At 42.7% G+C, this 25,666-nt stretch overlaps 1 protein-coding gene across 1 annotated transcript; it reads left to right on the top strand.

Moving 5' to 3' along the window:
* The first annotated feature begins 110 nt into the window (after nt 1–110).
* TECPR1 (tectonin beta-propeller repeat containing 1) lies at nt 111–24,693 on the top strand. The gene is made up of 25 exons (XM_030284701.4): nt 111–979; nt 3,882–4,114; nt 5,824–6,006; nt 6,488–6,610; nt 7,307–7,432; nt 8,934–9,108; nt 9,204–9,304; nt 10,657–10,758; nt 11,190–11,335; nt 12,162–12,670; nt 13,414–13,559; nt 14,489–14,644; nt 15,109–15,258; nt 15,891–16,048; nt 16,695–16,822; nt 16,930–17,032; nt 17,700–17,796; nt 18,169–18,248; nt 18,551–18,607; nt 19,141–19,315; nt 20,189–20,324; nt 20,625–20,717; nt 21,341–21,447; nt 21,909–22,028; nt 22,701–24,693. The coding sequence occupies exons 1-25, from the start codon at nt 856–858 to the stop codon at nt 22,896–22,898; spliced, it is 3,726 nt and encodes a 1,241-aa protein (XP_030140561.4). The 5' UTR covers nt 111–855; the 3' UTR covers nt 22,899–24,693.
* The last annotated feature ends 973 nt before the right edge of the window (nt 24,694–25,666 follow it).

Here is a 25,666-nt window from a genome sequence, read left to right as displayed (position 1 = left end):
CTGTCTCACTTCAAAATGAACTGGGATGTGATGGCAAAAGCCGAGATGTACAAGTAAGCAGTTTCAAAGGTTATCATTTGTAGCAGGGCAGGTGTGTGATATCCTGCAATAAATGCTAAGCAGCACCTTTGGTGTCACCCAGAGAAGGAGGATTGTTACTGTGCTCCTACTGCAGTGCCACAGATTGTGCCAGGAAAGCCACCTCCATCCTTACACCTCCGGCACGGCATTTACTGCCGGCAAAGGGCAACTCCAGGCAAAGGCTGGTTTCCCTCACTCCAGCTGCAGCCACTGCTCACTCAGTGCAGCCGGACCGATGGATGGGCTCTGCCTGGACAATCCCCTTCCACAGAATCGTAGCAACTCATGGCAGTCACAGAAAGGGTCAGGCTGGAAGGGACCACAGTGGCGCATCTGTCCAACCTTCCTGCTCAAGCAGGGTCGTTCTAGAGCGCCTGGTACAGGACGGCGTTCAGACAGTCCTCGAGCATCTTCAGTGCAGGAAACTCCACGCCTCCCTGGGCAATCTGTTCCAGTGCTCGGTCACTGCACGGGAAAGCTGCTCTTCCTCCTGTTCAGGTGGCACGTCCTGTATAAGCTTCTGCCCGCTGTCTCTGTTCTATTGCCCGGCACCACCGAGCAGAGCCCGGCTCCATCTCCTGACACCTCCCTTTCGATATTCCTACACATGGATGAGGTCCCCTCTCAGTCGTCTCCCTCCGAGGCCGAACAGGCCCAGCTCCCTCAGCCTGAGATCCGCTCCAGTCCCTTGCTCGGCCCCGCCGCCCTCCCCGGAGCTCCCTCAGGAGCGGTCCGGCCCCGCCGCCCCGGCCGTGACGCGCCCGGCCCGCGCCAATGGCGGCGGCGCTCGGAGCCGCGGTGGGCGCGGCGCTGCCCGCGGGTCGCGGCTCCGCGGGGCCGCCCTGCCGGGGCGCGGCGGCTCCTTCCGCCGGGAGCGGCGCCGGCCGGCGGCAGGCAGGTGAGGGACGAGCCCGGGGCCGGTGCCGGGCCGGGCAGGGAAGGGCGGGTGGAGGTCGGGGCCCTGCCGCCCTTCCCAGCGGCTCCAGCGCCGTCGGGAGCAGCGGCGGAGCCGTGCGGAGGTGCCGGCATCTCCGCGCATCTCCGCGCATCTCCGCGGGGCGGGCGGGGGGGCGCCCGGGGCGTTCCGGGTCGCGCCGCCGCCGGCGGAGCCCCGCGGGGAGCGGGGCCGGGACACCCCTGGGGGAGCAGGGCCGAGCCCGGGCCGGGGCCGCTCAAGGCCGGGGATCCGGCTCCGCACGGCTCCTAAGCCGATCCGGCGCTAATGCCCGGCCGGAGGCCCCTGCGGGGCTGCGGGCGCGGTGCGCGCTTTGTCCCTGCCGCGCTCCGGGATCCCCGCGGGTCCGCGTGGCTGGACGGGGGCACCGGAGCAGTCCCCGCTCGGCTGGGGACACCCAGGAGAAATGTGTGCGCCGTGTGCCTTGGGATACGTCGAGGCTTGGGGTGGTTCACATCCTGCCACCGCCACGGCCTGAGCTCGGGGACAGGGCCCTGTTCTCCCGAGTAACATCATGGCTTTTATTATGTGCGAAGAGTTGGGATATTTTTCTTTAATTCTGTAGCAATCAGTGATATGCCAGGCCACTGGAAATTTTAATTACCAATATGTTTTCTTCATTTAATAATTTTAGTTCTATCCGAAATTACCTGGCCGAGCTGCAGGGTGAGGAATAATTCAGCAGACCAGGTTTTTTTCTAGGCCCCTGAGAATACTTGACAACTTCTGCCTTCACTGAAAAGCATATAAGCCACCAGCTCTGAGCATCCTTCAAAGCTGGGGAATATCTGTCTTCATCTTCTGCAGCACAGCCCATGCAAAGGGGCCTAAAGTGAAGTCTTTAAGTTTATAATTCCAAATTAATTTGGGATTTTCCCATGATGCCCCAATCACTGTCTCAAAAATTCAGATGCAAGAATATGTAGAAACTCTCTCTTGTCTTGGCTTCCTTGAGTATTTTAAACCAGTTGCATTATCCTGCATTATTTTAATTGTCCCATCTTTGTTTTTCTTAACTTCATAATCTTTGGAATTTTCTTCCCCTTTCCCGAACTGTTCCCGGTACTTTTCTGCTTGCCTGAGCTGTCATTCCAGGTACAGGCCTTCATTTATATCTTTGCCCATCTTTAAGAGACCCAAGCATCACTTTTTTTTGTTATCTGGCTAGGTAGCTGTCATTGTTGCATTATCTATAATGCTTCCTTCACTCCAGACTCTCTGATATTCTGGTTACTTAAGAAGAAGTGCATAATATTTTCTTCTGTTATAAATACTGCCTTGGGGAATTTTAAGTGCCAATATTGAAGGGTTATTTTCACAGCCTTTATTTTCCCAGTAATACACACACTAGTTTTCACCTCCTCTTCACTTTGTTCCATTATTCCATGTTATGTCCTTCTGTACTCCATTATAGGAGGATATAAAGAAGATAAATGGCTAATCCAAGAGGAGCCAAAGATTCATGCCTTCAAAGTCCCAGCAGCACAGAGGGAAAAATGGTGAAAACCAGAGGATTCATCTTAGTTATGCTACAGCTAATAGAATTTTGCTCACAACCTTCCCCTGGTATCACTCATTCTCTGCTGCTATGTGTTTTCTCATCACTGTTACCTGTTCTTCACCTGCTGGAACCAGGTTTTTAGGTACTTAACAGCAGCAATTCTATGAAGTAAAGATATATTCTGATATATTCTCTCTGGGTTCCCAGGGGAATTTTACGTGCTGTTCTTTGACACTGACCCAGCTGTGTGAGATTCTCGACAGATTGACCACTGCCATTCACATAGAGAGTGCAAGTCAATCCCTGTGTGCCACCTCTTTTATCAGAAAGCAGGCAGACAGCTCTCCTTAAGCCCATGTATTAAAAGCAGAGTTGCCATTTGACAGCAAAGAATCAGTGTTCCACAGTGACTACAATCTGAGTCCACTTTTCTGCCTTTCCTCTCCTAGTCCCCTACTGCGTAGTTAAAGGAGCTGAAGCCAAAGTTCAAAACATTCATTAGCAATTCTGACTGTCAAACATACAGAACTACCAAAATTTGTCTGTTTTGATGGCAGAGAGAAGGTCAAGTGACAGAAATACACTTCTGAAAGGACAGATGTGCACCTGCCTCACCCCTCTAAGAAGGGCAGGGCTGCAGTGCTCAGAAAATTACGGGTGTGAGAGACCAGAATGGAGCTCAACCAGCTCTCTGCTGCCAAACCATGCTCTGTGTGTACTTAAATTCATCACACCTGCATATAAAGATCCTAAAGTTGGATCTGATCCAGAGTGCTCTGAAAGAGGTTTCCTGGCAGAAGCAGGCAGTATGTCCATGGTTTAAAACCAGATGTGTGTTTTTGGAGACACTCCCTTTCACAGCCTTGCCTTTGTACCTGTGTAGGTGTTGATACACGGAGAGGAGGCTGAGGAGGGATCAGGGATGTGAGGGCTTTGTGGAGCTGAGATGAGCAGGGTGTGTAGCACCACCAGCAGTAGCAGATCCTGAGAGTGGAGCTGCCTGCTATGGTCTGTGCTGCTTCATCCCAGTTCAGAACTGATGTCTGCACCCAGCCTGCCAGAGCTGTCCTGTTTATTTCTGAGCTCTTGTAGGATGCACAGTAGAAAGGTCTGGTAGAAAGGTCTTTCTTATGGCTTTTCAGGGACATCTGAGAGGTGTTGGCTGCACAGTTCTGACAAAGAGATCTGGCTGCCAGCTTTGCACAGGCTCTTTTAAAAAAATCATCCCTTACATCTTTATTTAATTTGACTGATGATGGCTCAGAGCATGACTGATCTGCAGCTGATTAAAGATCCATTTTTGTACCCATAATTTCCAGTAATAACCTTGTTTTTGCCTTTCAGATATGGCCATGCCCAGTTCCCTTTTGTGGGCTGTTGACATTTTTGGGAGGGTTTACACTCTCTCTACTGTTGGCCAGTACTGGGAGCTCTGTAAGGACACACAGCTGGAATTCAAGCGGGTCTCTGCTGTCAAACAGTGCTGCTGGGGAATAGCCTGTGACCATCAAGTGTACACCTACGTGTTCTCAGGAGATGTTCCCATCAGATACCAGGAGGAAACCTATGAGAACCAGGTATGACAGGTACAGTACCTCTCACACAGCCACTGCTTGGACTGCAGCACATCCTACATCAGCTGTCTCACTGTGTTTTTCTCACAGGAGGATTGATCAGTTTTATTTGTTTTCATTTTTTATTAGAAGTTTCTGAAGAGTGCATATATGTGCCAAATACCAGGTTATTCTTGTAGTATTTAAATTCCCAAAGAAGTTACACTTCCCTGCTCCTAGCAAAAGCAATGCCAGTGTGAATTCCAGCCTGTTATGTGTGAGCCATTTCAGACTGGAGCATTCATCCTTTTCACTGAGTGGTTTCCATTTCTCCTTTCCTTAGTGACAAATACACAATCCCCTTAAGAAAATATCCCATTGACTTCCAGGCAACAAAGATCAGAAATATATTATATATGATAATATATTCTGATAATATATTATCAAAAATATATTATTCTTTGACAATGCTACTTCTTAGTGTTCCAAAGACTTGTCTAATAAAGGCATAACATTCCATTGGAGTACAATGTTTCCAACTCTTTTGTGTAGAAGTGTTAAGGTGATCCTTTCTATCTGATGCACTTCAAAATAATGTCTTTAAAACAGTATTTTAAAGGAAATTTATCAAATTTGGTTGTAAGTTAACGAAAAGTAAATGGGGAGAGAAAATTGATGGATTTTCTTGAGCACATTTCTCTGATTTCTAATGGGCAATAATATAAATTGGGAAGAGACATTAACTTACTTGCATGGATAAAAGTACAGCAAATTAATTTTGTACATTATTTCATATTGATACAGCTTTTCAGCCATTTAAGTGTGTTCCTTTTATTGTGTAAACATGTTCTTTAAAAATGCAAAATTTAAAATTTTATTTGCTACTTTAAAACTTTCACTTTGTTTGTTCTAGGTAATGAAAAATGAAAAACAAAGTACCAGAAAGCACAAAAAGAAATACTCTACAAAAGCTAGCAACTATGAAATTAAAGTGAAGTAGTTTGCAGATAATAAGCAAGGCAATTTAGCCAGATTTCTAGTAACAGCAAATAATATTTTGTGTAAAAATAATAGACAGATTTTGCACCACTCATTTTCTACATGCCCTAAAACGTAAGACAGTATTACAGGACAGATTTTGACAGTATTTCTATAATACATAGGAGTGCAGGGGGAAAAAAAATGACAATATTGGTGAAAATCCCTGTGTTATCAGTTCTGTAACTGATTCAATGCAGATTAGGGAAAAATGTAATGTAAGATCCAGGGGAGATTTGCTGATACAGTTCTCCTGACACGGTTCCAGGCAGAGGCAGTGCTGTTTCTTTAGTGCAGACAAGATATGAATCATCTTTCTCCGGGAGTAGATTGGAGATACCAAGGCCATCCATTCAGCATTACCCTAATGCTGCAGTGTCATGGTGCCATACATCACCAACGAAAAAAACCCAGTGCCTGGTAAAATATAGCATCAGATGGTCCTATTTCTGTAGCTGAAAATGACTTGGTTGGGACAAGCTCTGCACTCAGCCCTTCTTTGATGCTTAAAAAAGCTTCCTCCACTCCAAAGGCTGTGTCAGGGAGGGGCTCATGGAGTGAACACTTTCTCAATCACCCCCAGAATTTATTCCTCTTCTACTGCAGAAAATAAGAAACGTGTTATGACTCCCTGTAGATGTGCAACGAGATAATGTGATCTGAAACAAAATAACTTTATTTATTATTTCTGGCAGCGCTGGAATCCAGTTGGTGGCTTTTGTGAGAAATTACTGCCCAGTGACCGCTGGCAGTGGAGTGATGTGAGCGGGCTAAAACACCAGCAGCTTGATAGTTTCACACTGCCTTCACCACACTGGGAGTGGGAGTCTGACTGGTATGTGGATGAAAATATTGGAGGGGAACCAACAGAGAAAGGGGTAGGTGAACAATACCAAAAAGAGATCTATTCTGGGAATCCTTACTCTGTTATAGAAGTGTAAAAAAGTCTGTAAAAATAAAACTTGCCATAGATACTTCTTTCTGTGAAATAGTTCAACTCTAATACAACAGAAAGAAGGATCTTGTTTGAAGGCTTTTGAAGTCTATAGGAGCTTCTATAGAAGCTTTCTTCTTTTGATCAGGCCACAAAATCCTGGCAACTGAATGCCATTGTTATTTAAGGTCTTTATTATGAAGAAAGTAAAATGTTTTACTGTGTCTTGTTTGTTCTGTGTATATCACCCAGAGGAATTTGGGCATGATTCATAAATCATTCATGGAATTAGCTGATCTGTTAATCAGGGCTCTAGAGACACACAGAGTGACTTGTGCTGTGACTCTTGTGCAGAATTGTTCTGAGTTATGACTTCAAGCTTTCCCTTGATCCTGTTTTTCATACAAGAAAACCTCTGTTTGCAGGGCTGGACTTATGCCATAGACTTCCCCAGCACCTACACAAAGGATAAGAGATGGAATTCTTGTGTCAGACGCAGGAGATGGATCAGATACAGGAGATACAAATCACGGGACGTTTGGGCCAAGGTTCTGGATCTCTTTTAAATATTAAATAAACTGATTGTCTGAAATAATCAATTAGAAGTGCAGGGAAGTTAATTTTTTATGACTTCTCTGTAGGCTGGACTTAGATTCCTTCACTTCCAACTTGCTATTCTTGTAAGCATAAATGAAAAGCTGGGATTTTTCATAGAAACCTGTGGTAATAAGGTGTCAAATCTTTTGGTGATGGAATTAGAGATGGATGCTCAGCTCCTTTGCAAATTTCAGATCAACTTTTTAACTTCCTTTGGTTTTGTGACAAAGCACCCTCATTCAAGGTGATACCTGCCTTGCATAATTCACAAGCTATGACCTTTATCTGTGTGAATAACTGTTCTTTAATAATTGTTTCATTCTAAGAACATTCAAAATTTGTAATTTGTGATCTTTCAGCTTTCCAATTTTGTTTTTACTCACTGTTCTGTGAGTAAAAACTTCCTTTAGTTAAGGTGCAAAACACAGACTCCTCCATGCTGCCTTGGCAGCATTTCCCCTCTCTGCATAGAGAGAGGGAATGAATCCCTCTCTATGCCGAGAATATGAGAATGAGAGGGAGAATCTCCATGTTCAGCCACTCTAGGAAGTGATACATAACCAAACTGCAAGACACAAGTTGTGCCACCAGCCAGGTCACCTGTTTGCAGTGTCTCCTCTCCTCAACCTTCCTTCCCTTTGCTCCAGATTGTGTCCCAGGATGAACCAGACCAGCTGCCAGACCCTTTCAATGACATCTCCATTGGAGGATGGGAGATCACGGACGAGCCTCTCGGCCGCCTGTCGGTGTGGGCAGTCTCTTTGCAAGGAAGGGTATGTGTGTGTTCCCTACGTTTTCTAATCAAAATTACTAGTTGAAAGGAGCTAAATACTGTATAGCAAGGCAGGGTTGTTATTGTCTTATACTGGCAAGGAAATACACTGCTTGTGCATCTGGCAGAGATAAAAAGCTGCTTTGGGACTACATTATGTAACAACTTGTGTTCTAAATGGAAAGGCTTAGTACTTCTAGAGTTGTTGTTTTATGGAAGCCTTTAACCTCTATGAACAGGTGAATCTTAAAAACTGGGGCTGAGTGGCAGTATATTATATCTTGAAAAATGCTCAGAATGCTGACTGTGGTGCTGGGAACCAGGAGAAGGAGCCTTAAAACCTGACAAAGGTTCTGGTGAAGCATTTTGCTGTGCCTTTGGGGTGGAGAGACAGGGATGATTCAAGAGTTTTACAAAATGGTTTTCAATGACTTACTGATTGGAAAGTGATCACCTCCTGACCTGGCAATGTGGCATCCAGCTCTGAAATGGTTTCGTTTTATTTTCCATTGAAAACTATACATCTTTCTCTGTTGTTGTTGGTTTTAGGCCTCCCATGGGGTCTCCTCTTTTGCTCAGTCCTTTTGATTTGATTTTTGCTTTTCTTCCTTCATCCTTACAGCATGTATCTAATATTCCTTTGTGTCTAGACAGTTTGTAACTTGTGGTCTCAGAATGTAATACTTTTAACAGGTAGCCTGAGCTTTCAGTCACATTTGGCACTGCCTGGAGAGGGAAGCGATCTTGGTTACATGTTTAAAATAAAACTTCCTATTCCTCATGCTTTCCAGTAATACGTGACAAGCATCCCAGTCTACAGGCTTACTTGACTGCCATTGTAAAATGCTTTTATTTCCCAAGTGAAAGTCCCCGGGGAAATAAAGTATTCCTAAAAATGAAGATTTAGCACTCAGCAGGCATGCTGTGGAGCATTTGTATGACTGCCACAGGATGCTTTCTATGTTTTACCTTCCTGTTTTGACTGTGATCTACAGAAAATTGCAGTCCAAGACTAGCAAATGGCTGAATGTCATCAAAGGCTGCACAGAGAATGGAATTTTTCCCCAATATTGTGACAAGCTCTGTTCATTGAAAGTGAGGCCAGGCTCTCAGCTAACAGTAACATTTTTGTGTTTTGTATTTGTTCACTCTTGGTTTATATAACATGCCCTGAAATACAGTGAAGTGCTTTAAATGTTGAAATATACACAGAACTTGTAGCAATAGGTTACTGTACCCAATCCAGATGTAGTTCCATGATAAAAGCTGCTCTGTAGAACAGCCTCCTCCCTTAGTACATAAGGAAATAGCTTCAACTGCATAATCAACATTAAAAAAACGTACCTTTAAAGGTCAGCGTGCCATACACTACACAAAACAATCCTCTTGTTAAAGGAGAGCTGTTCTTTCCAGTTTGTCTTTACTCCTGTCTCAATGGTTTCATTGTTGTAGTGATATTTCTTCCTTATTTCATTTGTTTTTGTTTTTTTAAACTTGTCTAGGTATGGTACAGAGAAAATGTCTGCCATCACAATCCAGAAGGTTCCATGTGGTCCTTAGTCACCACTCCTGGTGAAGTTGTACAGATCAGCTGTGGACCCTATGATCTCCTTTGGGCAACTCTCTGGGAAGGGCAAGCTATTGTGAGAGAAGGAATTGATAGGAATAACCCTCAAGGTAAAGTTTGTTAAATCTGGCTGGAAATCCCTTTGATTTGTATAGTGTTGAGTAAGAAACTAATCTACAGTACCTTCTGGGTTCTGTCTTTGCAGGAATTTCCTGGAGTATTGTGGAGTCTCCAAGCTCTGAAAATGGGATCATGCACGTCTCCGTGGGTGTTGATGTGGTGTGGTGTGTTACAAAGGATAGAAAAGTAAGAGGGCTCACATTCTGCTTTTGCTTTTTTTTTTCCCTTTTCCCTGCTCTCAAACAGGGGTGTATCTTGCATAGGAAGCATTGGTGATATGAACTCTGTATCCCCATGGATTGGGGAATTCTAGTTCCCCTTGCTCTTACAGGAATGCTCTGTGGTTTCTGATAGTTGAGTTGGATTTAAAGAAGGCTTTTTGCTTTTCTTTTGGAAGGAATTTTCTAAACCCAAGTCAGACAGATTTGGCAGGTGGATGGGGATGTTGGTGGGGATTGGATGAGGAGCCTCTGCTAAGGGATATTAAGCATCAAAATTGAAGTGACTCCTGTTTCTACAAGGACTGAATTTTACATCAAAAGCAGCAGGGGGAGTATTCTCATCTACACTGTCCTGCATGATGCTATTTTTTTTATCCTCCTACTGCCCTCTTCATCAGTCTTAAGTGGAGGTTTTGGTATTTAATTAGGTGGGATATCTCTTATGTGGATGTGTGATTACATTCTTACTGGAGTTTTAACTTAGAATGATGAAATGTCTTAAATTGGAAGGGACCCATAAAGATCATGGAGTCCCACTCCGTGCTCCTTCACACTGAATTCAAAGCCAGGCCTGAACTCTGTGCTTGTGCAGCAGTTCTGTTGAGTTCCTCTGCTGCAGTGAGTCACTGCTTGTCAGCTGAGCCCTGGTAACAGGCTGTGCCCAGCCTGCTCCATCTGCCACATAAATCCACTGTAATAAATGGAGATAAGCTGGTGCATTTTCCTTCAGATCTGCCACAGGGCAGTCAAGCATCCTGATGTTACGGGATTCAACCAACAGCTTCTAAGGGAGCTGCTTGCTACTATGACTGTATGGATATATGCTACATACAGAGGGAACTTCTTCCAGGTGCCCAGCCCACAGACACTTTCAGATTGGTAAAGTCAGATCCAAGGGGAGACAATTTGAAGAGCTGTGCTGCTAAAGATATCCCCCTGACAGTTCCCTCTGGCAGCCCTGCTTCTAGGGTTTGAATGTAAGAAGACGATTTAGAAGCCCATTCAGAGTGATCAAAAATAGCCTATGTGGTGATAGTAATAGAAAGTATTTTTCCAGGAGCATAAAAACTAACTCTGTCACAGAAAATCCTACAAAAAAGTCTCCTTTTTTGGCTTTTCTGGCTGCAGGTGGACACACAATGTGGGTACTATTGAGTGAATGGTTTTATCTTTATCTGATAAAGAATCGAGGAAGTAATTGACTTCTTAAGACAATGTGGCAAGTCAGTGTTAGAGATTAAGACTAATCCACTAAAGAAACTGAATTCCTGCTAGAGCAGAAGGAGGAAAAATTTAGACTTTCTGTTGTTGTTGTAGGTGTGGTTTAGAAGAGGAGTGAACTCACATAATCCTTGTGGGACAAGTTGGATTGAAATGGTTGGAGAAATGATGATGGTAACTGTGGGCTTAAACAACCAGGTAAGAGAGCTGGGGAGCAGCTGAGAGGGTATTTACATTCCTCTCTAAAGGGGAATGTTTCCTCTAGGGAGTGTGTTCCTTCTAGTGCAGGAGCTGTTCACGCGTGGTGAGGGCTCTCAGCAGTGCCAGCAGGGCTGGCTGGACAAAGGGGCCCTGGCCTTAAACTGCTGGGAGGGAAAGTGGCTGAATTCTGCAATTCTGCCCCTGAAGGTGACAGCCAGCAGCTGTCTTGTATGGCACAGGGAGGTGCAGACTCGTTTTGGTACAGAATTTTGTTCTGCATCTACAGTGTCAGCATTAAGGAAGAACACAAAAGGAAAATGCTGTGTCCAGCAGTTTTCTGTGCTCAATTCTTCACCACTGCACCTTTTTTGTATCTGATACCTGCTGCATTCCAAGCCACCTCCTTCACCAAGCCGTTTCCTCTCTAGGTCTGGGGAATTGGCTGCGATGACAGAGCGATTTATTTTCGTCAAGGTGTCACACCAAGTGAGCTCAGTGGGAAGACATGGAAGGCAATTGTGTCTGGCAGAGAGAGTGACAGATCTCAGACTGGGAGCTCAACAAGTCTGCTCAGGTACTTCATGAAATACCTGCTCAAGACTTTGTCCTAGCAAGGGTTTCAATGCTAGGAGATATTTCTTTACATTCAAGGGGTACAGACAAGGAGGAGTGGGAAAGACATCTCTAATCATTATGTATGCCAAAAGGCAATTGCATTTTTGCCATTAAAATTACAATAAGCAACAGTTGTTGGACTCAGAGAAGAATCTGAAGCTCCCATATTGGAATTCACTGCATGCCTGCAGTAAAGCATGTTCCTCTGGGCTTTACTATCACTATCTGGAACTAGTCTCTAATAAGAGATGTTGTTTATGAAATACCATGAAGGAGTGTCAACTCCACTTAGGAATTACTCTTCCTGAGTGTCACTGTACGTTTCTTTTCCTAGGGAGGTTAAATCAGTTACTTCCCCTGCCTGCTGGCCTCTGGGCTGTACCACACATGCCAATTGATCTGACTTTTTTGAGCCAGAGTGTGTGCTGAGAAGTTCCCTTTGGCAAAGACAAATCATAAAGCTAATAATGGGCTTTAAAAAATCCTATTTGTTATTTCGTATTCAGAAAATGGCACGTGTTTTCCTGAGAGTTGTAGGCAGCCAACACCATGAATTGTTTGAAAAGATCAATAAAATTCCTTCCTATGTTTCAGATTTACTAGACCAGTTTGCCAGGTTTGTGTTGGACTCGTTCCTCTGATGATAGAATTTGACATTTAAAAGAGAAGTCTGCTGTTTCTCTCCTGCAGTGCAACACTAAGTCAGTTTCTGTGTGTCTGCAATCTAAGGCCTGTGCTGATTTACAATGCTTTGGATGATAATTAATTATCTATTTGTCCTTCAGTGCTGGCTGTTTCTTTACTGATGATATTCAGAACCAAACAAGCGCGGTCATTCAGGGTGATGCAGATCCTTCCTCTGATACAGAGCTGCCCACGAGCCCTGCCAGCACTGCCCTGCTGGGAGCTGCAGCCGCTGGGGACGGCCCAGCCAGCCAGGCTGACACCTCTGCACGGCTGCCTGTGGATCCTCTGCACGCTGAGCAAGGAGAAGCCACTGCTGCTTCAGCTAGTAATGACAAAGATAACCTTGACATGAATAAACCTCCTGGAAACCCAAACCCTTCTGCAGAACTGCAGTGGATAAACATTGACTTGAAGGAGGCTCAGAAGCACCCAGTGCTGTCTGTCAGCAGCTTTGCAGACACATCCAGCCTCTCTTCCCTGGGCGCGTTCTCGGTGGGAGCTGAAGACCAGTACGGAGCCGACGAGCACCCACTGTGGGCCTGGGTGTCTGGGGGAGGCTGTCTGGTAGATCTGCACAGCCCACTGAAGTGGTTCTCTGCTCCATCAGGTACTGGCCAGTCACCACAGCACACCCCAGTTCCAGTCACAGCTCAATATGCTCTTTAAGAAAAGTGTTGGTTTGTTTTTTCTGAGCAAAGCCATGGTGCAAAACTTGTGCTAACCCACTTTATCTTACTGCAGTTTGTTAATAGGTTCATGTCTGAGCACAGTGCTGCAGTATTTAGCTTTACAGCACTTTGGGCTTGAGATAAATAAATGTAGAAGTGATATCTTCTCTTAAGTTCCTGTAACAATTTTTTATTAATCTGTGCTGGATCTACATCTCATTTTTAATTGTACTGAAACTGCAGCTTTAGGCAAAACACATAATATCACTGAGCAGTAACAGGAAGGAGTGAAAAGGGCTCTCTTGGGAGGTGCAGATGCTGGCAATAACTGCCTCACTCTGCCATTCCTACTGAAATGGGTAAAATAAACCATGAACTGTGCATCACAGTCTAACTTGTGATGCAATATATTATCTAATTATCTTGCAGTTCAGTGACAAAACTCTCATTTTTAAAAGGTTATGGCTTTAAAAGCTTCTATATAATCATCTAGTGATTCTATTTCTATGCATCATTTACAATTTTGGCTGTAATACATTGTTTCCAAATTATAATCATTATAAAAATGGTGTTAGACTGGGTTGATCCAGTCAGGTGTTCATTCGAAGGAGCACTGTGTTTTACCTTTCACAGAATGGTGCTCAAAGCTCACTGGAGTTGATTTGGTTTGGTTCTGTCCCAGGTTTGTCATCGTCTGTGCAGTCCCTGTCCTTGTCCATCACTCCTGCACAGACAGCAGCGTGGAGGAAGCAGATTTTTCAGCAGCTCAGTGAAAGGACAAAGCGGGAACTGGAGAATTTCAGGCACTATGAGCAGGCTATTGAGCAGGTAACAGGACATTTATCTCTTCAAACACATCTGGGAATCAATAATACATTTCTGACATACTGATTTGAGCTTACTGTCAGCTTCATATTCTTGCCCCTGTTTCTGTCTATGACAACTTTCCTGGATTATTAATGTCTGAGCTCCCTGTGGGAAATTAATGACTTGTCAAACATAGAGCAGCAGTATTCATCTAAAAGCATTATCAGAGAGTTTTATTTAGGAAGCAACAAAGCATTGGTCAGCATTATTTGGGTACTGTGAGACTTCAGATCCTCAGAGAAATGGTTGTAACAGCAGAATATTGTGTGAATTATTCCACCACAAGATGAGGCATCTTAATTCAAACAGTGACTCAAGGAGGTGAGCTTCCCTCTCTGTGGCCATCAGGACTAATTTAACTTGCGTAAATAAATGATGCAAACGTCAATGGCAGCACGTAAATAGCAGCAGTTTTGTTTGATGTTCCCCTTGTTATGACTCTTTGGCTCTTTTCAGATTCATTCATATTGTTAGTCCCTTCATTGCTAATTGCCAAATGACATCTAGAATTATTTGATTAAAAACACTTTGAGTCCAGGGGTTTAATCAAGTTTAAAAAAATTATGTCAAAAGCCTTTAAATTCCAAAGAGAGGTTGTGTTATAACAAGAGCAAACTTGAGTCAGTTACGACCTGTGTGCTACTGCATTCTTGCAGGGTAAAAATGTTACTACTGTTGTACACGTGCTACTTCAGTATCTTTTTATCCAGTTTTATGAGTTTTCATACTCTGGTACGCGCTGTATGGGAATTGTCATACAGGTGTATAAATGTATGATGAGGTGTGATACAGACTAACCTGCAAGAGACACAACCTGTGGGCACAAAAACAGCATTTGGGAGAAAGAAAAAGTCATGCAGTTTCTTATTCCTTTTGTGCTTGCCTTGCAGTCAGTTTGGGTTAAAACTGGAGCCTTGCAGTGGTGGAGGAACTGGAAGCCTCATAAGTGGATGGACGTTCGAGTTGCACTGGAGCAGTTCACTGGGAGTGATGGGATGCGTGACAGCATCCTGTTCATCTATTACATGTACCATGAGGAGAAAAAGGTGTGTTCAGCTGCAGACCCCTGGGAGAGCTGCTTTTGGCGAAGGGAAGCCTCTGAAAGGGAAACAGTTTCTTTAAAGGAGGCAAATTATGGCAGCTACTGTTCTGAGGTTTGGCTTTTCTGAGCTGTGTTAATGCTGTGTCAGAAACACCCAATCACAAACCACTCACATTGCTTAAACCATCAGTTCTGCACTAATTAGGAATTCTTTTGGAAATTCAAAGTGTTCTTTGTTGTGAAGAGCCCAGCTTGGCCGGACAGGGTCTTCCCAAGTAGGGTTAATGCCTGCAGGCAACAGGAATCAGAGATAGGGTGAGACTGGAAGTGAAGTCTCATTCCCTCTCTGCCAAGAATTGATTCTTTGCTGTCCTTGGCAGGAATGCCTTGTTTGTAGACCTGAAGTGCAAAAATGCTGGCTCTGTGGAAGGTTTGCCTCAGTCACAGGCTTTTTTTCTTTTGTCTTAGTACATCCACGTGTTCCTGAATGAAGTGACCATTATAGTTGAAGTGCTGAATGAAGCCAAGCATTCCTTTGCACTGTACACACCTGAGAGGACGAAGCAGCGATGGCCAATCCGCCTGGCAGCCGCAACAGAGCAAGAAATGCATGACTGGGTAATTCTGGGCATCTCTCACTTCAAGCTGGCAGTATCTGCAATTGAACATAGAAGCCAGTCTCTGAAATGTCAGCATTACAGTTAAACTCTTGAGGCTACTCATCTGCTTTTTAAGTTTAGGTATTTCAACCATCTGGGAAAACTTATTTAGAGGCACCTGAGGCTTGTTATCTCCTCTGAAGTCCACTTGCTTTCTGGTGCTGCAGTTATCCACGGCAACACCAATATTGCTTTACATTCTCTTCCTATCTCTGGATATAGATCAGGGTAGGAATGAGTTAGGAGTTGAATTAAGTTACTGTGTTCTTCTGCATTGGTAGAACTATTCTCTGTTTTTATTGCTGCAGAGAGTCTTTTGTGCAGGCAGACAGGCATAGATACATTGGAGCAGGGGCAGACCTGAGAGATGCTTCATCCTGATCAGCTCCTGAAAACCACAGCAGTTCCAGTGGTTGTATAATAATTTCTGAACCACTGAATTCTAGTGCCTTTTGAGAAAAAGCTGCAAATTCACTTTGCTGATTTGTAAGAACGTGCAGAGGTAAAATTTTGTTTTACAGTACTGAGCATCTCTATGGGAATTTTTGTTCTCACTGTAAAAGGAAGCTTTTTTTGCTTCTTGTTTTGTAGCTGTCTTTGCTGAATATGTCTTGCTGTGAAAGCAGACGGATTCAAGGCCCTCCTTCTCACCATGCCATTTGGTCAGTTACTTGTAAAGGAGACATCTTTGTTAGTGAGCCAAGTCCTGAGCTGGAGGCCGGACCCCAGCAGATGCCATGTGATCAAATGTAAGAAGCTTCTGAAGCTGCTCTTTCTGCATGGGATGCCATCCAGCAAAGAATGTTCTGTCAGTTCAGTGGCTTTGATGGGCTCTTGGAGTGTGTAGTACACTGCAGATGTGTCTCACTGACAGGGTTAATGGCTGCCTTCCTACTCATGATTGCACACAAAGAAATTCACCAAATCATATTTTAATTCTTAGATGCTGGACATATCCTTGTGTTTTCAAAAGCCTTTCTCATTGAGATCCCATTTTTTAAATTGCATCTCTAATGTCATAAGAGATAGCGAAAACTGAAAGTAAATCTAATCGCTGTAATTGGAATGTAATAGAATTTCAGATTTCTTGACTCAGATAAAACTGAAAGCTCAAATTCTCAGTTTTCCATAGACACTGCAGTCCAGGAGTAGTTTCCCAAGTTTTTATGACAACTGTGGCAATATGGTACTGCAAACTCCTCAAGCAGAACAAAACCATCTGCTTTTTGGGAGCTGTTTAAAGGGAAATGCTTTCAACTGGCAGCTGCTTTCACTTAGAGATTGCACAGTGGCTGGACAAGTGAGCAGAGGCTGCGTATGCTGAAGATGATGGGGTTGTTGGTGGGGAAAGCACACATCCTGGAGGATGTTGAGTACAATGTCCTTTCCTGGCAGGTTCTGGCGTCAGGTGGGCGGCCACCTGCGGCTGATCGAGAGCAACAGCCGGGGCGTGGTGTGGGGCATCGGGCACGACCACACCGCCTGGCTTTACACCGGGGGATATGGAGGTGGCTTCATCCAAGGTACAGCTTGGCAGGGAGAAATGCAATCATCAGTGGATGATGGAATTTTAAATGTAATGTCTTTGAGCTTTAGCTTTACTCTAATCCACATTGTTTATTCCTCACAGGACTGGCCAGTAGTGCTGATAACATTTACACACAGTCAGATGTGAAATGTGTTTACATCTATGAGAACCAACGGTGGAACCCTGTCACTGGATACAGCAGCAGGTTATTTACTCAATTTATTGCATTTATTTACTTTAACACTACTACTACTGTCAAATGAAGCAAGGGCTTTATTCTAGCTTGGAGGAGTTATTACACTTACTCTATCTTAGTCTCTTCCAACATTCATAGTTTACCTGTGATGGAAGGAGCAGTGTTTCTCAATTTTCTAATTTGTAATTATCAAAAATGTCAAAATGTCATTATGGCAAAATGTTACAGATTTGTGCTTTGTGATTGCACAAAGTGTGCCTACTTGCAATATCTTTCACTATTAAGGCCAGACAGAAAAGTTATTAGGATCTGTATATTCCTATACATACTGTGATAAATACACTGGGTCCTTGAATAGTATGTTTGATCAAAAATATAGAAAAATATTTATCCAATTATATGGCATTCACATACCAGTTTTAAATGGTAGTGAGGAATATCACTCTACAGAGAAACATTTACATGTCCTCCAGTTTGCTATAACTGGAAGCCATTGTACAGATTCTTTCCCACTGTGCTCATCACTCACATGATATTTCTAAATACAGAGATTAATGATGGCAGTGTTTTGTGTGTGAAAGCAGGAAGTGCTACAAAAAAGCTTTTCTTCCCTCGCCTTTTGAACTCCCTGTTGTAAATGACCTTGCATTCCTTGTGCACTGTTCCACCACCACAGAGGTCTGCCCACAGACAGATACATGTGGAGTGATGCCTCTGGCCTGCAGGAATGTACAAAGACCAACACCAAGCCTCCTTCTCCACAGTGGTCTTGGGTAAGTTTTGTCTTACAAATTTTCTTACAAAAAAGTCCAGTCTTAGCAAGTAGGATACAGGACTTGAGTTCAAGGGGCCCAGATTTTCTTCTGGGATTTGTTGTAACATTTAACCTTGTTTTTCCCATTAATAGCTAGCAATAATCTTCCATAGTCAAAAGAATTTTAAGCACTGAGTGGGGTGTTTTGTTTAATGTGACTTAGATAATTTTCCACTGTATTAAGAAGATTTGGGAACCTCTGTATGTATTTCAAGTATTAGAAGGTTTCTATCAAGTCATTTCTCTCCAAAAGGCGGAGGTAAATAGAGGAAGAGGTGTTGATGATACATTAGGTGTTGATTGTCACTCCCAGCGTCCCCTTTGCCCACAGGTCTCGGATTGGTACATCGACTTCAGCCCAGCGGGCGGCACGGACCGGGAGGGCTGGCAGTATGCAGCTGACTTCCCAGCGTAAGGAAACTCCTCTTCTGCCACATCCCAGACTCCAGTCCTCACTCCTTCTCATTTCTAGTTCGCACACTAACTGCCCTTTGGCAGGGACACAACACTGCCTCATTTTCCCCCTTTTTGTGGGCATGCTGATGTTTGCAGGGAGGGAGGGCAGCAAGGTGAACTTGGCAAACTGTCACTTGAAGAACTTTAAAACCAGCAGTTGTGCCTGGTGGGCAGATGGAGGCAGTGCTCTCAGGCTGGCACTGACACTGGAGATGCTCTGACATCCTCATGAACATTGTTTACATCTGTTTTGGCAGGTCCTACCATGGCCACAAGACAATGAAAGACTTTGTCCGACGGAGGCGCTGGGCAAGGTGAGGAACTTCAATATAAATAAATTTTGAACTTGAATGCAAATTGCCCACTAAGTCTACTTTAGTTATGAGGTAAAGAGTCTTGTCAACAAAACCCAATCAACAAAAGAAAAAGTAAAGAAACCTGAAATAAAGTTATTCCTTTAACCAAGACAGAGGAAGGAATGTGCTGGGTGTGGAGTTCTCTCTGCAGTTTATTATCCTGCTGCTGCCCAGTGAGTCTGAGAGAGCAATGGAGCAGTGTAGCACCAGTTGCAGACTTCTTAGTGGTCTTGGTTTTATAAAGTAACTTAAAAAAAAAAAAGCAAACAAACAACAGAAGCTTTGAGAAATCAGTAATAGTTCAAATTTCAAAACTGATGCAAAACATGATTGATTGTTAAAAACCTCTTTCAAATTAAAAATACTAATACTTAATGAAAAACACTACCTAATGAAAATACTTTAGGACTGGCAGTCAGCAATAGACTTGGAAACCAATTCAGTTATACAGAGTATATACTTCTGACAGGTTTGGATCTTTTCTGCTTCAGAAAATGTAAGATAGTCACCAACGGGCCATGGCTGGAAGTGCCTCCTGTTACCCTGTGGGACATCTCCATAATTCCCAGTTCAGATGCAGATGATGAAGAAGCAGTAGCACTGTGGGCAATCAGTGACAAAGGAGATGTGCTCTGCAGACTTGGAGTGACACAGCAAAATCCAGCTGTAAGGCTCCCTGTTTGTTTTTACTGCTTATTGATGTATTTAATGTAATATGCAAGTACATGCAATCACACAGGGCCCTCTCTCAAAGCACCTTGTTATTTTTCATCCCTTTGTGTCCCAGATTTGCAAGTCTCTGTCCATCAGCTGTAGCACAGTTTGCTGCCCACGTTCCGTATAATAGTGCTTCTCTTGCATAATCTACCTGAGCTTGTGCGACATCACCTGCAGGAGCCTCTCCCAGCTCCTGGCCATCTTCTCATGAAGCGTTTACTTCCACTTTCTGCACTGGCAGCATGGTTCTTCTTTTATTGTTTGTTTTTTGAAATGGTTGGCAACAGGTGTATCCCACTTAAAGGAATTGCTGAGGAATGGACTCTGTGAAGCATGGTCCCAATCTAGTGCCTTGATACCAGTAGGATAAAAAAACAGGAAAAAAAAACCTAAGAAAATACTTTAGTAGAATTTGGAGAAAAACTACAAGAAATTGAAAAATATTTAAGAACTTTTTTTCCTTCCTGATCTGTAAAGCAGTGCAGCAGTGAGAACTGGAATGCGGTGTCCAGAATCTGAACTCCCGTATCAGTTGATTTTTGTGAAGAATTAAAATGAAGGCTCTAGTCCAGCTGTTCAGAGACACGTATATGCTTAAAAGGGGCCCTTCATTGTCCAACTTAATTATTTTCAAAGAGTTGTATATCCAAATATCTTTAAGGATCAGCAGCCTTGTTTCTGTTCAGTTGTAAAGTTATGTAAGATTTATTCTCCAGAATATTTTTCACTATGTTATTTTTTTCTCATTTGGTAGTAATCAACAATATTTTGTCCTGGAGGTTTTAAGCACTGCTTCACAATTCATCTCCCATGATTTGTTAGGGAACATCCTGGCTGCATGTGGGAACAGATCAGCCCTTCATTTCCATCTCCATTGGAGCATTTTACCAAGTGTGGGCTATTGCTAGAGATGGTTCTGCCTTCTACCGGGGTTCAGTGTCTCCAAACAAACCTGCAGGTAAGAACTTGTACTTTATCCTTTGCTCTACTCCACTGCCATGTCTGAAAAAGCACAATCTGTTTTTCAAAGCTTTTCCCATGGCTGTGCAAAACAGTGCACACAAATAATACAATAATTATAGCAGTTCATTTGCTATTCACTTGTGTAATTTAAAGTGTTCATTTGTGAAAATCAATCTCTTAAAAATACATGAAGGCTGCCTTCACAGCCTTCCTGCACAGCAATGTATTTGATCTGCAGACATTTCCATGCCTAATTCTATTTTTCAATGCTTAACTCAAGATTTGTGACCTTTAGGTGACTGTTGGTACCATATCCCTTCACCTCAAAAACAGAAGTTAAAGCAAGTCTCAGTAGGACGAACATCTGTATTTGTCTTGGATAAAAATGGTAAGGATTTAAAAAACTATTAGTCAGTGCTACAAAAAGTACAGAGGTCTATACCAGACTGATTTAACAAGGAGATTGAATACTGGTTCTCCAAAGGGAGTAGTATTTTATTCTGAAGGATCTGGAGTAGCAGTGCACTTAAGTACTGCTTCTGAAGGCTTGGTTGTTGTATCTGATAGTGGCCTGGGTAACAACAATCCAGCATCTGTGCTCTGTGGGGGGAAGACACAGATGAATGTCAGAGAATTGCATGGCTGGGTTTTGTCTGGAATCCTGCTCCAAAACAGATAAATCATGAAGCACCTTTTGTACAAGAAACAAGCCTTTAACACCAGATTCAGAGACCTTAATCTCATTTGCTTTTGTTTTCTAGTGCATAGTTCCTTATATGAACATTTTTCCCCAAGAAGTTTTACAAAACAGAGTATTTTCTATCTTTTATAAGCAATAACTACAGAAATACAAATTCCAAAGTGTGAACTTCAATTTGTCCATCACTGTAACACATCAGCCAAAACTGCATTTCCCTGGAACACAGAAAGAACGAATTCCTGATTTATGTTGTTTACAGCACTTCAGACAAACAGCCATGCTGGGCTGTAACCCCACTCTTTGTTTCACAGGCAATCTCTGGTACCGGCAGGGAATCACACCCAGCTACCCTCAAGGATCTGCCTGGGATCATGTTTCAAATAATATCCGTAAAATGTCTGTAGGACCCCTGGACCAGGTATGTATTAAGCTTTCTTGTATCTCATGAGTTTATTAAAAATTATGTAGAACATACTTTAGTAATTAAATGTTCTTCAGCCTTAGTTTTGTTTAACATTATTGCACAAAATGTTGGTCTAAATGCTGGAATCTGATAGCAAAAGAAAAAATCATACCAATGGGATAGTGATACAGCCAAGCCCTCTGCTGCAAAAAGCCTCATTATTTTATTTTCCTTTTTTTTAACAAGGCTATATATTTTAACAAGGCTTTTTATATATTTAATCTCATCCCTGCCAAGTCTTATCTGGCAATGTTTTAATTATAACACTGCTCTGTAGTTTGTTTGGGTGTCTCTCTGCCTAAATTCAAGCATTTTCAGCCTATTGAAGAACAAGACTGATTTTTGAAAGGGGTCAGACAGAGATGTCACATCTGGGAAGAGCAGCACATTTTACTGCCTCTCTCTGTTTCCTTGAGGTGTGGGTGATAGCTGACAAAGTGCAGGGCAGCCACAGCCTGAGCTGTGGGACCGTCTGCCACCGGACTGGTGTCCAGCCCCTGGAACCTAAAGGCCTCTCCTGGGATTATGGCATTGGGGTAAGTGCCTGAAGTCGTACATCCCAATGTCTGTGGGCTCACACAGAAAGGGAAGTGCCATCCTGCCCAGCTGGCCAGCATTGGAAAGCTTGGATATACCTGCAGGAAACAGGAGACATTTTCCTTCAGGTTTAGGTGCCTTTTTAAGGTTATTACAATGGGCTGCAATCATAGGTGGGAAGTTATTTGCATTTGATTAGCATTCATTTTAAATAGGTAATTTAAAAGTTACAATGGAAAAACTAGTGGAGTAAGAGCCATTTAAAATAAAGTAGATTCATTCCTGGTCTGCACATGATTATTCCTCATTGTTGTACTCTGTAATATTCTCAACGTTTTTGAGAAAGGCTATTTCAAGTTTTGCCACCTTTTAAGTTGGTGGAACATCTGCAGTGGCTCTGTTATGAATGCCTGACCCTACTAACCTCAGTTCCCTGTGATAAAGAACAATCCTCAAGTTTACCGCCTCTATAAATCCCTGTCAGGGAGGTCTGCTGTGTTGTGTTTCACTTTACAAGGAGACTTTTTTCTGATTCATCCTAGAGCAGGATTACTTTCCTCATGAACAAGAAATAAATTAATAAACTAGCAGTGCACACAAAGCATCACATCACATCCAGCACTGACAGGGTGATGTTTCTCCTTTTGAGTTTCTGTATCCCTTTCTCACAGGGTGGGTGGGAGCACATTACAGTCAGAGGAAATGCAACAGAAGCATCTCGGGGTGCTGTGCCTGACACCACTGAGGAAAACCCAGCAGCATCGAAGGAGGGAGAAGATGAGGAGAGTAAAGGGAAAACAGAACACTCTAAGACCCCTCTGATGGTCAGTGAAAGTCAAGAGTTGGACAGAAATTCTGTTAACTGTTAAATTGTTGCCATCTACGTGTTGCTGACAAGCAGTAGGCAGTAGTTTAAAAAGAAATAATGTCTACTTCTTGGAGAGAAAAACATGACATTTTTGTGCTAATATGTTTGACTGAACTGGACTTTGCAATGGGGTATTTTAAGTACTGAATCCTTCTAATGCATCTTGTGTAAAATGTGACTTGATAGAGTTCATAGTTTTGTCAAAGCAGGCAAGGTTTTTAACCACAGTGTATTCTGACCCTTTACCATAGCTGCTACACACCATGCAAATGTGAATATCTGCACCCATGATCTCTGCATTTAATTCTTTTTTTATGTTCCCTACATTTCCCTCATATTCACACATCTTGCACGCTGTTCTTGCGATTGATCTTTGAGCACAGATGATGTAGTTTCAGTTTGAATGGATGCAGGCAAACACAGCTGGTCCTGTTTGTAGGGGCCCTTACACATGCACAGAGCTCTGCTGATGGGAGGGCTCCATGTCTCAGGATGGACTTGGGTCAGGCTGTTCCTGCTCCCATCAGCAAAATCCAGTTCTGCACAACTCTGCTTAGGCTGCAGTTACCGAAGGGCCAATTTTTGCTGCCTTTGCTCACGGTGTGTTAATCAGGCAGCAGAACCCCTGGTTTCGGGGAGCCACTGGAGAGCCCAGGCCTGGTCAGTGGGGCTCAGCTCTGAACTGTCACTGCAAGCACTGGGAAATCGTGTTCTGTCTGCAGCTGAACTGAAACTGGGACAACTGAGGTACACAGATGCCTGCCTAAGGAGGCTGGAAGGCACCAGACTCTGGAGGCTGTGTTCCAGATCATTGCAAATTATGCTTTCCTACTGTAGAAGTTAAGGGAAGGTCTTTCACTTTAGAGTGGTAGGAATGCAAAACAGCATTACTGACAGTAGTGGAGTTTGCCTGTGTACACTGATGGCAATTCAGAATGAAGCTCTGCTCTTCATTTTGAGTAAGTGATTTATTCATCCCTTTTTCCAACATGAAACCACTTTCTCTTCTTGAAAAAAGAAAAGCTTTTTTCCCTGACTTATTTATCATAATTGGACAGTTTACATACATTTCTTCTCTCTGTGTGTGACTGTACATGAAGCTATTTTTATATGATGAGTTTGGTGTGGTCTCAGTACTGTATTTGTAGAAGTAAAACTTATGTTTGCACGTTTATAAGGAATATATTTGGTATTTAATGCCAAGGAAAGCACCGTTTCCAAGTCCAAATGTGAATGAAGATTGAAGATACTTTACTGTTAAAAAAAAGAAACTATTGATCTTTCCAGTATGTGATTAGAGATTTCTGGTTTATACATACATTGTGGGAGAACCATAAATAATGTGTTGCATTAATTACCATAATAGGTTTTGCATAACTTGCACAGTATCTTGTCCAAATAAATAACTTTATTACATGTATTTTTAGATAATTATTAGGATTGTATTTTTCTCTGCATTGTATCAAGATTTTTCCTTTTAATAGTCAGTGTTTACATCTCCAACAATCAACCTGATTGCATACAATAAGCTTTATAATGTACCTTTGCATTTTTCCCTACATTGCCAAGTTTCACTTACTTTACTGTAAAGAGCTGGGTTTAAGTGAAAAAAAGAGTGAAAAAAATATAATTTATAAATTGTTTATGTTTGAGTACTAAGTATTTGCCTTCTAAAATATTATTTAGAAAATTATTTAATTAAAAAATATAATGTCATTGTTGTGGCTGGTTAAAACATGGAAAAGTGACTTTAAACTGAAGCAATTTTGAAAAATAAAAGTAATTTATCAGAAAAACATGCTTCTTAAAAAATCCCTCTTTACATGACCAAGAACATAGCACTTTGTACTTTGCTACACTGTGGAACTAGCAGGTGTAAGTCCATAAAAATGCCTCTGTCCAGAGTCTGACTGTCCCTCAAGGATGGCAGTGTTCACCTGCCTCCTTGGCTGCTGTATTTATAGCTAGATATGATGTGCCATCTTGGGCTTAATATTTGAAATGCCTCTGGTTGCAGAAAGTCAAAAATACACTGCCCAAGCATTAAACTCTGTATGTTTAGGAGCAATACCAGCATAATTGATTCTTAAAGTGCAATTCTTCAATAGCACTGTTAAAATACTGGATTTTAAACTTGCTGGTTCCCACTTTCCACCAATGCAGCCAAACAGCAGTTCAAATATAACTATCCCACAGAAGCATTCCAGGGATGTTTACTAGCTGGAAACACTCAGATAATGACCTATAAAGAATCCTACAAAAAAACTACCATAATCTACACGTGCTTGGTCATCACTTACTGTGTGACACAGAGCCACAGTTTGCACTGACCTAAAGGGTGAGAAATAACCAAAAAACATAACATCTCTTACCTGAGAAGGTGCTGAGTGGAATAACTGGAAGAAAAGGCCTTGGTGTTACTAACTGACCCACTGTGATCAGTGCATAAACACAGTGAGGACTAATTTACCCACACAGAGCTGCTGGTGAATGGAGCAAGATCCAGCACTGTAATGACAAGTTAAATCTCTAACTCTGCAATCCTTTCATTAGCCCTTGAGTATGAGGACTTAATCACATTTATTTTAATGTGAAAACAGTTCAACAACTGGTTGAGGCAGGATCCAAATGCTTTCTCCAGTAAGGTAACCACATGTATAAACTGTTTTGTTCTATATCATAGCTATGGACTGCTGTGGTGGAGAAAGATAATTTACATTCCTTACCAGCCTGTGTGGGAAACCTCGCCTTTCACTCTGAATTACACTG

This window comes from Taeniopygia guttata, chromosome 14 (assembly GCF_048771995.1).
Source record: "Taeniopygia guttata chromosome 14, bTaeGut7.mat, whole genome shotgun sequence".
Classification (NCBI taxonomy): domain Eukaryota; kingdom Metazoa; phylum Chordata; class Aves; order Passeriformes; family Estrildidae; genus Taeniopygia; species Taeniopygia guttata.
The sequence above is the reverse complement of the archived record's forward strand: the minus strand, read 5'-3'. Positions and strand labels throughout refer to the sequence as shown.

Bases quoted from the DNA above. Each gene is read 5' to 3' on its own strand.
- TECPR1 (XM_030284701.4), top strand. From the start codon at position 856: ATGGCGGCGGCGCTCGGAGCCGCGGTGGGCGCGGCGCTGCCCGCGGGT. The intron at 13,560-14,488 runs GTAACAGGACAT...CTTGCCTTGCAG, and splicing joins ATGAGCAGGCTATTGAGCAG to TCAGTTTGGGTTAAAACTGG. The intron at 18,608-19,140 runs GTGAGGAACTTC...TTTCTGCTTCAG, and splicing joins CGACGGAGGCGCTGGGCAAG to AAAATGTAAGATAGTCACCA.